At 33.8% G+C, this 13,561-nt stretch overlaps 1 protein-coding gene across 14 annotated transcripts in view; it reads left to right on the plus strand.

Annotated features, from left to right (window-relative positions):
- The window catches only part of DMD (dystrophin), a 1,007,484-nt gene that overhangs the window by 737,220 nt on the left and 256,703 nt on the right, over nucleotides 1-13,561 (plus strand). For all 14 annotated transcript variants that reach the window (XM_021408144.1, XM_021408061.1, XM_021408111.1 and 11 more), the window contains 2 exons: nucleotides 6,256-6,467; nucleotides 12,030-12,184. In XM_021408144.1, coding sequence (XP_021263819.1) covers nucleotides 6,256-6,467; nucleotides 12,030-12,184 — 367 coding nt within the window. The remainder of the gene's footprint in view (nucleotides 1-6,255; nucleotides 6,468-12,029; nucleotides 12,185-13,561) is intronic.

Here is a 13,561-nt window from a genome sequence, read left to right on the forward strand (position 1 = left end):
CTCAGTAGCTAAGGTTGATGGTTGGACTTTGTCCTGAATGTCAGGTTGATGATTACTCTTGATCTTGAATGTCTTTTCCAACTTAGATCATTCTACGATTCTAAGAACACACACATAATTTTTAAGATTGGAAAAATATTGTTTTACACATCCACAAAAGTTTCAACTAGACCAAATTTTTTTTAAAAAGTATAGATAAATTCAAAGCATACGAAATAAGATGAAATTCAAAATTCAGTACCTGGAAATTCGAAGAAAAGTGTATTATGGGCTGCAGTTCAAGCAGAAGTAAATCCAACCTGATGGACTACTCTAGATACAATGAAGATGCTTAAAATGTGTATTTGTCTTTGAAAGACACTTTGGAAAGGACTTGAACTCTGGGAAGACATATAAGTGAGTTTTTGGATAGCATATGATTTAAAAATTACTTGTATTGATGACTCTGAAGTAGTATTCTTCCTGGGTAACCAATATCAGTGTTGGGCCTGCACAGTTTTTATCGTGTACTCCCCAAAAACTGACACTTTTTTTTATGTTTTTGACACTTTCTAATATTACAGTTTCAAGTTTAGCTCCTTATACCATGTCTTGCTATCTTCTAATGCTGTCTAATCCATGCACTGTCATGTAGTGTATTGTGCTTGTGGTCATATGACTGTGCAGATAATGTAGGGCTGCAAGCAGTAGGAGCATTTTGTCAATGCAGTACAAGGACCTCATCCACCAATTTTCTAACCTGCTCTACTTACACTGACAACTGAAGTTATTATGGTTGATAAAGGATGTAAACTTTTTTCTTCCTCATGTTTTCATTCTGTTCAACAGTGACAGCCCATTCTGTAAGGCTACTCAGTCCCCTAAGAATGAAGATCTCAGATAATCATTTTTCTTTCACTTCATGGAGTGTTTCATATTCCTACAAAAGAGAGGGGTAAAAAATTAAAATTCAGGATATTATGACAAAAATATAGAACTATTCATAAATCATTTTCCAGAATTGGCTAGATTTCAAGCTGTGTGTGTCTTTTCATCATGATCATTGTTGCAAGGTGTAAGTAAATTGAAACACTCACAGATGCATATGAAAAGATTTTCATTTTTCAGCTAAAGAGTATCAGTGCATCAGTAGTTTCTTTTGGTAGCATGAATTATAATTGTCCATAATTCTGCTATCCAGTGGTTATATTCTGTAGGATGTCAGATTGTACAACTATATTACTCCCACCAGCCTTAAAATGAATGAAGATACAGTGCAAATATTACTTTTATAAGAAAATGTCAATATATTGACAACAATGCTTTTGAAAAGCACTCTCCTACAGATCAAAATGAGTGCTGTTTAGAATTATGTGTTGGACAAGGAAAACAGAAGTTTTCTACTTGGCAAATTCTGTTTAATTGTTCACTTTTTTGGAGTCCATTCTGGATTTAGTGTACTTATCTAACTGGTATGCAATGATTGAATTTTCATCTTTGCATAGGCTAAATAAAATGTACAGTAACATGAATGTTATTTATCCTGTGACTGACAGCTTCTTCTCACATTCCTTTTCTGTTGTTTCTTCTGCTGTTGTATTAAAAAAAAACAAACACAGAGATTGAACACTCAGAGAACAGATTTATATTTGCCTTATCAATACTAGGAACTCTTAGCAGAGAAAACACAATTTATTTTTGTTTGTTGTTTCTCTGCTATATCTATTGTACTAAAGAAGTGTAACAAAATTTTGTTAATAAACTAAATTGAATCTTAAGTCAGCAGCCTCCTTCACCAAGATAATTTTTTCCTCAATATACTGAATCAGTTATAACCAGATTGTGAAATGATTGCTTTCAATGCTTTTTTTTTTGCTTTATTCTTACTTCTAATGAGTTATCAAACCCTTTGACAGTTCACCAGAATGTCTTTTGTCCATCTTAGTGATGTAGTCACTGTTGAACAGCTTAGTGAACAGCAGTGATGAAAAAAATAATAGCTACCTTGAAATTACATAGTGGTAGAATCTCACCACGTTTCTAACTTACTGATCTGTGTGACCTTAGTGTTGGACTGGGAGCAACTGGAGCCATGCTGGGACACTTCTTGTAAGCAAGTGCAAAACTTGCGTGAGTCAAGTGAAATGAGGACTTCAGCTGGAGCACTGTGTTTAGGAAAAGTGTGGTTTTGAAATAATTTGAAGTGGAAAATGTCTCCCAAGATTTAAGTTGTATAGCATATTATCTTGGACCATTTATTAGCAAGATGTTTGTCAGGCTTATTTAAGCATACTGTGACTACTTCTGTGTGTTCTATTGAGTTTACTAATGTTGGAGGCTATAAAAATAGCTGTGCAATTCATTTATTAAATATAAGAGACTAATGGTAGTATTGAACTTTGTAGTCATTTTAAATAATGGCATATATTTCTGCTTGTTGTATGTATTTTGTCATTCTGATACTCAATTTAGATTTGTTTGTTATGAAATATATTTTGTTTATAAATTGAAATAATGGAAACATAGATTGATAAAAGAAATTTAAATTATTTCATTTCCTTAAGTCTGTGAACAAAATGCTGTCATTTTTTTCTGATTGTCCCTTTGCAGATTGGTTGGTAAAGAAATGCTATACAGAATAATTAAGAATCCTTGTGAGATAGTTTTGAATACTGACTCTTACAGTAAAGATACTGTGCTGTTTCCACAAGTAATTAAATGAATAAAGAGGAAGAAACTTGGATACAAAGAAGTGCCACACTAAAAAAGAGATTTAAATTTTGAAATGTGGAAGACACAGCTCTTAAGTGTAATGAATAATATAAACTGACGTGCTTCAGACCTTAGGAAAACAGGCTTTTGACATAGTTATAATAATTTTAAATCCTCGTACTTCTGTGATTTTAATAGTGCATGTGGAGCCAAATTCTTTCTGTCTATCTGAATGTTTTCACTGCTTGGTCATCACAGTATGCAAGTGCAGTGATCTGTATTATAAAATATAAACATCAGTGTCTTAACTCAGTAGTATTCTATTGTGATCTACGCTACAATAAGAACAATTACATTACTTTTTCTGTCCAGATCTTCCTTTTTTAGCCAGATTGACTGTTCTTATTTTGGTTTCAGTATATTTTGTAATCTTTGCAACAGCCTTTTGTCTGTTGGCATGTTTTTGTTTTGTGTAATTTTTGGACATTTATTGAATATTATGTATTGAAAATCTTAAGTTTAGGGCAGGAAATAGTGATCAAATTATTTTCTTTATTTCTCTAAGATTTGGGCAAATTCTTTTCTGGAGCAGCAGTGTCACATGCATTCAATTCTTTTATGTTTTTGGAGCTCTGTTTCTTATTTCTAGGGTTGTTACCATGGTTCCAGGTGACTGAACGCTAAAACAAAGCAAAATACTCTTAAATATTTTTTTTTCATCATCTTACTCCTGTCAGTATCCAGTAAGACAAAGAATTTCATATTTTCCAGTGCCCTTGCACAACAGCTCATGATATTTGGAATTCTTTATGAATTGTCTTCTAGCGTCCAACAACCTTTTGAATAGCACTTCTCTGATCCTTTTCATCTGCAGTCAGTAAGTCTGGCTGATCGTGACCTGTTTGAAGGTTATTGGGATCAGTTCTAAGACAACATATACTCAGACTGCGTTTTCTGAAGTTTTTCATTTGGCGTAAATCTACAAGTGGTATTTCCTTCAGTGTAAAAAATCCCACTAGAGAGTATACACGGGAGTAATATATATGTATCCTGAATAGACACTGATTCAAACTAGAGGTTTTCAGTACATTTTGGAAGTGAATGATCATATTTTCAGCTTTAGAGGGTTCTTTTTTTATTACTCAAAAACCAACTGAGGGTCCGCATTCAAATGAGAGCATCATTTAGAAGATATGAATTTAGAATAGTGAAGGGATTTTCACGTTGCAGTAATTTAAAGAATGGTGTCATAGGCCTTTCTCTAATAAATTATCTCTGCATATTTTGTCTTCTGTAGTACTTCGCTATTTGGTATAATCTAACTCAGAGTGGTCAGATTAGCTCTGTGAACATTATAGTGTGTTAATCATTAACTGCAGTGCTTTGTTAAATGGTTAGTCATTCACTGGTTCAAGAAAAGAAAGTTGTTAACTTGATTTTGTTCACACTACCTAGTAAATTCCTGAACTCTTTACTTGAAATCTCTAATAAAGCAAGATTACTTTTCTTTATAAAAGTAATTTATATATAAGGTTATATATAATTATATATATATTAAAAACCCACTATGTTAAGTATCCTTATCAGATGCTTTTTTTCTCCCTTTTTGAGGGAGATAACCCAAGTGTTTCACAAGGAAATGGGTTTCAGAGAGTTGGAGCAATGTATTCAATCACTTGTGTAAATGGTCTCCTGAGATGTCCTGAATACATTTTCCATAACACAGCCTGATTTCCCTTATGAGTGGAAGAATTGGTCGTGATGGAATCTCAGGACCATGGTACATGATGAAAAACAGACTTGCTGAGAGAAGTACAGTCCCTAGAGAAGGACTGCTGCTATATGTTACTTGGATACAAATCTTATGGGACATCATATCCACCTAGAAATGTTTCGATTTTGTGTTGATAAGAAGCAAAAGAATTTCTTGTTTAGAGTAGCTGTTTTAATGAATTAATATAGTTGTAGACCCAGTTTTCTTTTGAGGGAGTTCTGCAACAGTCTTCATCCTATTCTTAAAAAACAGCAACAACAAACTGAACAAAACTAACAATGAAACAAAAATGTGTGATTTTTGTAGTTCTCTCATGATCCACTAAAATAAGCAAGCTATTACAGTTTTATGAGCTCTGTTGACCAAAATCTCCACACTGTTAGGAATCACAAGTTAACATACTGTGAGTCTCAGTGTCTAACAGGGAAGGAGCTGGAGTAATTATGTGAAAGAAATTGGTTGGCTGTTACATCCCATATGCCTGTGAAACTGAGGCATTCTTTTCCCCTGGATGTTCAGCACAACCCCTGAGCCACATGCTCTAGCCATGACATCAAGATTTTATTTAAGCAGTTTAAGAACATTTCTGTTATACACCCTTCCTGTAGATCACAGTTTCTTTGTTTCTTAAGCCAAAGCTTATAGCAGAAATCCATCATCTACCATCCAGGCTATTCTTGGTGTGCTCTGACTGCACTTCATTTTTCCCATTCTGTTTCCTCATTTCCTTTTGCATTCCCGTTGATCTCAACATGCTGCCACGTGCTAACTCGCAGACTTTTTCCCCAGACTTGAATAGGGGATACTGACCGTTTTTTTTTTCTCTTTCCCTAAACATCAGCTGAGTCCATGCAAAGATCTTTATCCCTTCTTCCAGAAAAAGGAAGAGCACTGATAGGTGGAGGTCTCCATTCCCTGCTGAAGTATTTCTCATCCCTTGAGTCTTTAGCCTTCACCACACTGGAATCAACTGCGCAATGTGAGATGCATTGTTGGATCTGTGATGCAGTGTTGGTTCAATAATTTCATTTGCTTTCAAGCATTCTAGGATTCTTTGCTCCCTTCCCTAGAAGATCTATGAATTTTTAGCATAGTGAAGCAGTCTTAAAGAAAAGTAGTTCATGCTGACTAAACTCAGGAAATTTAAACAATTTTTAAAAAAGGACTATTTCTTCCTGTAGAACAAAGTTCTTATTGTTTTTTCATTTACTTTTTTAGTCATATTTTGTCTAATTTGAAGACAAGGTCCCCTGATACTTTACCTTGCAAATTTGCTATGCCACTAGTGATCATTGGGTTCCCCACAATCACATTTCTTTCAAATAGTGTTTTAGACAGCCCTTGCAGTCTGCTAACATTCGTCTTAATGAATTAGGAAAGTGTAACCATTAATTATATCTTGCAATAAATCTTAAAACAAAATTACTAAAGTCCCTAAAGGACTTGCACTTCAAAATTATTAAGCCTTGAGTTCATTTCGTAAGAATTAAAGATGATTGCTGTTCTTATTTCTCAAACGTGATTATGTTTCTTAATGCTTTTTGAGTCATGAGCCTGGCATTTCTTTCTTCATACGCATCAAAACACACAGTGTTCCCCTTAGTATCATGCTGTATAGCCCACAACTGTTTATCTGCTCTTCATTATTAAACTAAACTTAGTTGCAGTTACAGCTGAAAAGTACAAGAGCTCTCCAATATGGTAAATTCTAGAAATATTTACTCAAAAAAAAAAAGAAAGAAAAGGCTTTTAAGTTACTCAACTTTTGTTTTTCCTTTATGTTTAACCAGTTGAAAAGATACAGAGCCAGTGGGATGATGTGCATGGACACCTCCAAAGCCGAAGACAACAGCTTCATGAGATGCTAAAGGATTCAACACAGTGGCTAGAAGCTAAACAAGAAGCTGAACAGGTTCTTGAACAAGCGAAAGCAAAGCTTGAGTCGTGGAAAGAAATTTCCTATACTGTGGAAGCTCTGAAAAAACAGAACGCTGAGCTTAAGGTCAGTATTAAGAAATAGGCATTTAATATAAGTAATCAAAGTGTTGATAGATGATGAAAAATACTTCTGCTCGTATTAGTTAGATTGTTAAAGCAAATGTCCTCTACATGTTAAACACTGCACCTCTAAGACAAGTCCTTTTTCCCTTCCCATTTCTAACAAAAATTTAGTAAGAAATTAATTTACAAACTCTGAAATGTGTGTCACATACTTCTTGAATGAAATTGATCTTGTCAGTCATAGGAAATTGCTGGTTAATAAAAAAAAAAAAAAAAAGACAACTTCTCCAGTGTAAGTATTTCTCATCTCTTTTGTACACCAGCCTTAGCTGAGGCCCTGGCACTGCAGAATGGAGACCCTATAATATTGGTATTTCTGTCTAAATTGACAGGGAAGTTGATAGATTGCCTGGAGGTAGTTAAAAGAAGGAAAGAAAAGGAAAAAAAAATGCAACAAGATATTTTAAAATTAAATGTTTTTTGATTTGCAACAAGATAATCTCAGTAAATTCAATCTTGGTGGGTTATTAATTGAAAATAATCTTATATAGCTAGTTTTATGTCTTTGGCAAATATATTGTCACATTTTAGGTGTTAAAATATGCACCTCAGTTAACTTAATTAGCTGAACTGTACCAAGTATCAAGCAATGCAGATACACCCTAACTGTTGCATCAACTTTTAAGTTTCTTGTTAATGAAATAGTCATACTTTGGTGACATTTCTCATGAATAAATTTTGAGAACAGCTGTTTCAGATTAATAATATCTCGTTTTCTGCTTGGGGAAAAACAAGATTGAAACCAACCAGTTGATCAGCCTTTTAACCTGGGTTCTGCCTTTATGTTAATGGAACATTACCTGTTAGTTATTTGGGAGAATAGTTACACAAATATTTTCCGATATGTTCTACTCTTCTGCCCCCATATTATTTTTATTATTTTAACTCCTAGCACTCAGGCATTTGGCTAAAGTTTGTGGACTTAATCTGTTTTATTTGCCTTTTCCTTTAATGGTGATATACCATTGTGAAGTATAGCAGAGTGATTTTCCTCATCAACTGGTTTTGCTGCCATTTGTGTAACTGCATGATTGGTATTCAGCTATCTCAGTCATCAATCATTACACTTCTGATATTCAGAAGTAGGTAGAAAGTACAAAATCAGCTATTTTTTCTTGTTTCTTTGCCTTTAGGAAGCCTAAAAAACTTTCATCATCATCTTGCTTTTGTAAGTGGTTTTCTTCTTTAAGATTATACCATAAAGGTCATTGCATGAGATGGTTGGATTATGGTGAAGAATGACAATCACTCATTAATGTACTGGAAGGAGTTAGAGATTATGTACACTACTGTCATTCATCTTAGAGAACTCCCTTTTCTCACTGTCCTTCTGCAGAGATGGAGTTCAGGCTTCTACCCAGCGTTTTGTTTAAGGAAAAAAAAGAAAAGAAAAAAAAAAAGCTTTGAAAAAAATCAATGTCCCACCTCTGCAGAGACACAATTATTAAAACAAAAAGAACAAAACTGTTTTCTGCAAACCATCTTATGTCTGTCTGTGTTGAGCGTCTTATGTCTCAAACACAAATTACGTAACTAAACGATTGAAAAATGTTGTTTTAGAAATGAATTTCATGTACTTTCTTTTAACAAGCATATGTGAGGTTTAGAAGAGATTCATCTAAGAGTGTATGCTTTATGAAAAATCATGGAGTTTTTTTATAAACTTAGTGAAGGATAGAGAAATAAGATGTTCTTTTTCTCCTCCATCCGTCAGTAGAGAAAGTATACTTGTATAGTCATTCATAGAATGTATCTCTGCGTAAACATAGTTTTTGAAAGGGTAGCTGCAAATTCGTTACGCTTCTTCTGTAAAAGAGAAGCAGCAGTTAGGATATCAATACCTCATACCATTCGTGTCCCAGTATGAACTTAATGTTACATGCTGTGTCCAGTTACAGATATTAGACTGTAATTATAATTTGGCTGTTAAAGCTGATCAGGCTCATGGCTAGTCTTCAACTTAATTTGCCTTGCCCTCATGGTGATATGAACATCCACAGGCTCTACTGTTCCAGGCATATGTTCCTTTGGTTTCATTTTGCCTATCCTTTCTCCCACGAGTCTGAAAAATATTCACCTCTGTCTTAGAGAATCTTCTTTTTCTTTTTTAATCTTTTTTTTTTTTTTTCCACAAGCATTCATAGAGGAATTATCTTTGTCTGCCAGTAATTTCTATTGTGTCAGTTCCCTCATGAAAGCTTCTCAAATGTGACAGCATCAGATGTTGTGTTCATGCTCGAGATAAGGGGTCATGAATTCTAAGCAAAACTGAAATCTTATTTGAATTTAACAGCTTTATATTTCTTCTGTCTACTAGTATCAAAACTGAAGGACCCAGAAATATATCAAGTCCTCAGAAGAAATTCTTTCCAGGCTTCTGTGTCAGGCATATATATTTTGATGTCCCCTGAATAAGTAGAGTAAACACACTGTCTTTTGCTTGCTATTACACTGATGAAAACAAAGCTGTCATTTGTATTAATTTCTGTTGAGAGAAGGAGAAGTGTCAGTGTGAAACTTAAATGAATTCTTCCGAATATTCATTTTGTCAGCTTTGTATCTCTGTACAGTGTAATGTGAGAAAGTAGTCACCAAGTGTTCTCATTTTTGTTAGACACTATAGGTCTGCCTAAAGATAGCTTAGTCAGTGTGAAAGTTCTCCTCTGCTCTAGGTGAACACTGTGTCAGTGCTTATGTTAATGCCTTTCTGTAGTGCATCCTTATACATGAGTAAATTCAGCAAGACCGATCCTTTGATTATTTATTTATTTTTACAATTGCAGCATAAAACTAAAATCTGTAACTAGCTTATATTTGCCGAGTGATGGTTTTTAATGGAATTTGACACCCTTATTACTGACATTTAAAAGAAAAGGAACTGCAGACAGTGTAGCTGCTAATTAAAACTATGATTCCTTTGAGATAGAAGTTAGTTGAGAGCTAATTTGCTAAGGACTAATGCTTTTTTTTTTTCCATTTTCTTTTTTTAGTTTGATATTCAAGAATGCCATGAATTCAATTATAAAAAAACCTTACAGTTATGTAAGACAGAATTTATTGGGAGTCTGATAGGACAGGCAGTTAAAACATTTACCTTAACACATTGTTCTCAGGTGTGTGCACAAAAAGTACAGTTGAAACAAGGCATATGCTCATCAAAGTTGGTGAAAAATTACATACCCAGTTCCAGTAAAGTAGAAAATCCAAATTGTTTCTGTCACGAAGCTCTATATCCATAATTTCATTCCTGAGTGACAACCTAGTGTTGTAACATCAGGAAGTTAATGGATTAGTGTTGAAGTTAATGGTGAGAATCAACGCTTTTGGAAATAGCCATGTAATGGATCTTTCTGTATTTTTATTGTAAAACTGGGTTTAGAATGTTTTATAAGGTCGTAAACATTACATGGAACTGGACAAAACTTCTTCTCAAAGTAAAATTTACTGGCCATTAGTTTACAGTACAGAAAAAGAAATGCTGAGGCGACTGTTCTTTGTAAAGCAGTGAACAGTCAATCTGATGAAATGGTCTGGCTAGAAAAAAGTAGCAGTATGCATGTATGATGTGAGGTGGAGAGAAAGGTAATGTATGATGAAGATTAATAGATGTAACTACAGAATGGACTTACCATAGAAAGCCTATAAACCTGAAATGATAACTTCTGTAAATGTTACTTAATTTTGTTTTTATAGATTTTATTATGTGTGCGTAAATATTAACAATTACATATTTAGTATATACAATTCTGTCAGGGAAGGAATTAGGAAACTATTTCTAGTGCACCACCTGTCTTCATTTTTTCTAAAGGAACGTTAGTGGTTTTCAGTACAGTTATCAGTGCTCCTGACTACAACTCCATACTTAACATGAGAAAATAACTTACAAAAATTATTTAAGCAGCTTTAGCTTAACTGCACTTAACACGTTCAGGTGGTTCTCTGGGAGTTTGTAGGCTCCTCCTAATGTTGGATTGATAAAAATAGGATCTCTTGCTCAAAATACATAATTGGGTTGCTATCTTGGTGTCTGAGTTTATCTGGTGCACAGTAAATGTTCTGTTCTGACATGAAGGAATAACACAGGAAAGAGATGAAACAGTTGTTTTCAGTTTCAAGTTATGGAGGGGACCTAAAGATGATGAAGCATCTTTTAACAGGCAAGGGCTTTGGGGGAAAAAAAATTACAATAATAAAACCTTCCAAACTCCTGTTATACACTTTTCAAAGGTCAAATCAGTTGCAGTCTCAATCTTAACCAAAATCAACTTACAGACTTTCTGAGATGAAAACATACGAGCACAAAATATTCAGAAAGTACTATTTTTATTTTTAGTGTGTAGACTGTTTAATCAAAGATTGCATGTTTAAGTTCAGCTTTGTGTGGAAAATTCATTATCAGAACCAAAACAGGATTTTATGAGGAGTACAACTTTGTACATGAAAAGAGAGAGAATAACAGTTGTTCTTCATTAAGATTTCCTAATTTTGAGTATTAAAGCACACCAGTAAAGGGAGTCAAGCCTTATTGTTTGTGCTTTTGGGGGTAGATAGTGTCTAGTGCTTACACGCAACTTAGTGTTTCTATTGGCAAATTCAACCATTTCCTTTCATTTGCGTTGTCCCATTGATTGTTTAGTTGTAGTTTTTGCCTAGTACAAAAGTACAAGTAGATCATCGATTCTCTTTTCTCTTTCATTTTGCTCTTACACATTATGGATTGAATACATGGCTTCAGTGCATTTATATGGAAATTTTCTCTGAGGAAAAGGCTAACAACAGTAAAGATGCACAGGATCTGGTTTATGTCTGGAAGTGTATTTCAGATCTCCTGGCTTGCTGCTGCAGTGAGACAGCTGGCCTAGGTGAAGGAACCAGGGCGAAGAGGAGAGGGAAGAGAGAAAGAAAGGAAGGAATGTTGAAGATCTAAAAAGCTTTTTTAATAGTAAAAATAGTAAATTAACATTATAAAGATATTGTTAGGCTTGCCAGTAGAATTTTGCTTTACTGCAGATTTAGTGTTGTTCCAGTAGATGGCACTAATTACATAAACAATGCACTAAAACAATACAGTAAAAAGAAATAAATGTGAAAGCATTGGCATTATTCATAAAATCTTTAGTATTATTTCACAATATTAGACTGAACATATTACTTCATTATATTTTCCATCTTGGTGTAGTTCAGTATCACAAGTAGAAGATATAATAATGTGTCCATATATTTATGTCCAAAAAAACAACAATCAGCATTCTAATATTTATCAATTTGAGCTGCCATGTTTTATTAGTCCTCTCAGAGATTAGCAGTAGTCCTGCAGTCTTATACCTAAAAAAAAAATAAAAATCAAACATTTAGAAAAAGAATCTAATCTTAGCTATCAGTCCTGAGAAAGTCCTTTTATTTTTTATACTGGTGGTATAACTTGTCCATCTCCTTTTCTAACAATCATAGTATGTGTGTAATTGTTTTAAAATAATCTGAGGTTTATTTTTTTTTTCTTCAGCAATTTTCAAAAGAAATACGACAATGGCAAACAAATGTAGAAGTGGTGAATGACGTGGCACTTAAGCTGCTCCGTGATTATTCAGCAGATGACACCAGAAAAGTAGAACTGATGACAGATAACATTAATGCGACATGGGCTACAATCAATAAGAGGTAGGACATAAATTCTGTTATTAGTTTTCTTGTTAAAGTTCACTAACATACATTGTCCAGCTTTAGTTGGAGATTACAGAAGATAAAAGTTTTGAAAATGACGTGGATGCTGTTAGAAAGGTAAAGAATGATGGCGATTCTTCTCTCCTATTTTGTAGAGATGTGTCTTTGGAATGCCAGTTAATTGTCTCACATAAAATTTGCCTCCTTCCAGTTCTCCTCTTCTGTAAGCAGTTCCGAGGTAACTTCAGTTGATAGGTTATATATTTTAACCATTTAAAATGAAGTGTACCATATTTCAGTATACCATCTTTGAATTACAATCACTACAGTGATGTTATTGGAGTCATAAACTGAGTCAGAAAATTACAGACATATCCTTTTGAAGCAGGCTGAAAGTAGAAATGTTATCCTGTAGCTTTGAAGCAAATCTATAGTCAAGGAAGTTTTTATTAGATCCTTGATCACATTCTTGATTACATTTCACAGTCTTGCAGTGTTTCATGTAGATAGCAATTCCTTACTAAAAGCAATTTTTGCAGCTTGTCACCAAATCATGGATCATCCAATATGCAATCTATACAATCAGAATACTCTTCAGATAAAAATGACTTTCTTTGTATTAGTAAAAGGGAGTTATATAATTGTACAGTGGATAACATACATAAAAATTAAAGTTGTTTTAATCCGTTTAGTATCTTAGATTAAGTTTTGTAGCTTATAACTGAAACTAAAACTGTGTTAGTCTTTAAGATGTTTCAATTAAAGTCTATTAACAAAGCCAGAAAAGTTGTTTTGTTAAATATACAATAAATTCAGATGATCTTGCATAATGGAAGTTACTTAAATCATCTATGAGTACAAAAATTTATTCACACTTTTTTTTTAATGAGGTAAATATATATATGAATGAGTCATTTTAACAGCATTTTTTTCTGAAGCAGGCTTGCCACTGACTTAAAAACCTGCTTAAATGAGTAACAGCTAATACTGATGTTTAAGAAAAGAAAGCCACATCATAATTTGGAAGCTTTTTTAAAAAAAAAAAAACAATAACTAAACTGGGAAATTAGTGTAAGCATTTAGTGAATATTTGCTTGTATTCCTACTCTTACATAGCAGTAGCCATTTTAGCCTTATTGGTAGTAGCTATATTTTAAAAATAAAATATTTTACTATCTGCAGCCTGAGAAACTGGCTGGATGGTTTCCTACATGAGAAGGGCTGGGTATCCCATGCTCAAAACTATTCCCCGTGAGTAGGTAAAGTGAGTAGGTCAGAATGGTCAGATGTCAGAACTGAAGGAATTGTTTTTGCCTGTGTATAGAACTACAGCTGCTGTTTGGTATGATAGCTTTGTAATTCTCAAGGCCAGCT

Source organism: Numida meleagris, chromosome 1, assembly GCF_002078875.1.
Source record: "Numida meleagris isolate 19003 breed g44 Domestic line chromosome 1, NumMel1.0, whole genome shotgun sequence".
Taxonomy (NCBI): Eukaryota; Metazoa; Chordata; class Aves; order Galliformes; family Numididae; genus Numida; species Numida meleagris.